A 2,885-nucleotide genomic window follows, 5' to 3' on the forward strand; every position below is an offset into this window, starting at 1 on the left:
CAAGGTTCATCTGAATTTTCATATAATTGCTAGGGATCATAATCAAGTTTGTTCACAAATACAAACTATTTTCCGTTAACATATTTCCATAAAGAAAAATCAAGCTATAGAAAGCAATAATACTGATTGCATCAATTACCCTACAACATGAACCAAGACATACATAATAATAGTCCGATCCCAATCAAGTGTTCAATGGCTCGATGTGTCACCTCCCTTTAAATTCAAAAGTGACATCTATAGCTTTCTGCAAACCAAATTCTGATTTTTCTGATTTTACCCACTGACTTGTTTTCAGTATATCTTGCAATAGTTCAATTCCTTGTTTCCCATGAGTTTGTTCACTGCAGTGATAGTAACAATACAGATGATCATTATGAAGCAATTTTCAGACTTTTACCCTCTTTCTATTTTTTTAAATATAAAAATTCAGAAAACAGGTTTCAACTTTCAAATATATGAATTTTAGGACAAGCTGGTTAGTTCATTTTTAACTAATTAGCTTGCATATCTAGATATTTGACATTTCGGACAAGATAGTTGCTTTATTTTTTAAAACAAATTAGCCTGTCCTAATTTCCATATATTGAAAGTGGAGAGAGTATAAAACAAGAACTATATATTGAAAGTAGAGCTAGCTCCTTCTAATGAATTCCCCTCTTGCGATTCCGTCTCGGCTAATTTTATTTGGGAGGCCAGTTTTGCACGAAGCCATTGCATGAAACCAGTGATTGGGCTCAGTGTTGCAAAAATCTGCATGAAGCATAAAAAAAGAAGTATATGATGTTTGGTGTATCTGTAAACGTAGCTACAGCTTGACATGAGCTTAGTAAGTCTGGTGAAGAAACTGTATGCACTGCACAAAGCTATTTCATTCGTAGTGATCGGTACAGGATGAAAATAAGAACAAAGATGTGCATATAATAGTGATGATCAGTCGATACATATTTGAAGTGTTACCTGTACTGAAGGCATATCTCTTCTCAACATATCAATCACACGCTTGAGAAGAAACTTCCCCAGATTAATACCTGATAAGCCAGGCTGGCAATATTAATGGATGATCAGTTCTAGACGTCTAGGCACCAGTTTGTGGCTACACTAGTGCCCATCATGGAACTAAATTTGTTATTTTTAGCAACTTTGTTTACCTGGGTAGACGATATTGAATAAAACAGTGCACAGCTGGCTTCAGATTCAGGAGTCGGGGGTTCATCCCACAAGACCTCCTTGTATGACACAATAAACATAAGGTGTGGCGAAGAGGAATACTAATTTAGCCAAATACAGCTATGACAGTTTAATACCTGTATAGATGCAGCCATATCTTTGTGTAAAGCAACTTCGATGAAAATCAGGGGCTCCCCTAATGTTAATAAAGGCAACAAAAGCACTCAGAGAAAGTAACTGCAATTTAGGAAAAGTCATCCAGCAAATAGCTAATTGCTGCACTTAACGTCTTCACAACTACTATATAATTGGTGTCATACATTTCTTTCACCCTTATGGTACAAAACTAGATACACACAACTGACTAGGCACGCTTGCAGAGTTATTTGGAACTTGAAAAGCTAGATTCGGCTGCAGCATCAAAGTAGGCAGTAATACTCTAGAAGTGCAGCAAGCTGAAAGTCACAATAGCAAGTAAAGAGTCAATCTGACCTGGTATTGCTGGATGGAAGTAGCCAAAGCAACGGCGGCCTACACCCAATCTTCTCTTCAAGCCTATCAGATTCCTGATTGGGTGCACTGCCTAAATAAATGGAGACAAAAGCATTAGTTGGAACACCAAACTAACAATTCAGGATGCACCAAATCAAAATTCAACAGGGAGTCGGCCACAAACTTGGTAATTTCAGTGATTTTCCTATGAGGTGAATTGAACACTAGTTGGCTTGAGCTTAAAGTATGTGCAGAATGTATTAATATGGGTGTACTGTTGCAGTTCATCTTTTTTCCATTTGGTAATACGAAGTGCAGCCATTATCTGGCTTGATTGTACTTGATTATTGAATGTTGATCAGGTTCACTATGTACATAATATTTCAGCTGCTCGAGTATTGTGAAGTGTGAACCAATTAAATTTTGCTTTCATTCTACTTTGTTTACCACGCTTTAAAAATGCTTTCTTTAATATGTTTTGCCAGGTCTGTACCTGTGTGCCGCTAAGAAGTTTTTCTCGCACCTACATACCATCGGTTTTCACCGTTCATGCCTTAGCTGCCCCGTCCTGTGGAAATATGCAACACTAATTTCCTATGATGCACCTAAAATATACTGTGCCCATTATTCAGTGTAGGCCTTCTAGGCCACATCATCAACAAAAGACTGTGCCCATTTGTCCCTAAAATTTTGTCCCATCAGCTCTCTGTCGTCGAGAAAAGTAAATATTTATTTTATTGTTTCAGGTAGTGGAAATGGATCGTACGGACTTCCAGGACGACTTAATGCACGAGCTCATTCGTTTGTGCTGAGGGTTATGTGGAAGTTAGGACCCAATGTGAGCTTCTGGTTCTTTATGGGAAAAAGCTCAAAGTTTGTGCTGAGGGTTATATGGAAGTCCAAGAAGAAGGCGGGACAATACATTGCCAGCCGATTCCTGAAGGATTCGCCAGAGTCTTTGTTGACCGAATTACCGAAGAACGCTGGGAAGACATGGACCTCTCGATCCCTATAGGTCCTGAAGAAACAGAACTACAACATGCCGTACACACATGGATCGCGTGGCCAAAGCGCGACATAAGATTGGTGCAAGCAGCCACAGATGCCGCTCGGTGCTCAAGGCAAAAGATCACCAACGCCAGCTGACAGGAATCCTAGTGTTGGCCCACCTTCTCCACCGCCTGCACGGGACCCCAGCATGGATCCACCATCACCAGCCGCAC

General features: G+C 39.7%; 1 protein-coding gene across 1 annotated transcript; it reads right to left on the reverse strand.

Moving 5' to 3' along the window:
* Window positions 1-615: 615 nt before the first annotated feature.
* Window positions 616-1,769, reverse strand: LOC120701036 (malonyl-CoA decarboxylase, mitochondrial-like). The gene is made up of 5 exons (XM_039985208.1): window positions 1,663-1,769; window positions 1,308-1,366; window positions 1,152-1,229; window positions 961-1,044; window positions 616-753 (listed from the first exon to the last, which is right to left on the reverse strand). Exons 2-5 carry the CDS (start codon window positions 1,323-1,325, stop codon window positions 616-618), a joined length of 318 nt encoding a protein of 105 aa, XP_039841142.1. The 5' UTR covers window positions 1,326-1,366; window positions 1,663-1,769.
* Window positions 1,770-2,885: the final 1,116 nt, after the last annotated feature.

This window comes from Panicum virgatum, chromosome 3K, assembly GCF_016808335.1.
Source record: "Panicum virgatum strain AP13 chromosome 3K, P.virgatum_v5, whole genome shotgun sequence".
Lineage (NCBI taxonomy): Eukaryota > Viridiplantae > Streptophyta > Magnoliopsida > Poales > Poaceae > Panicum > Panicum virgatum.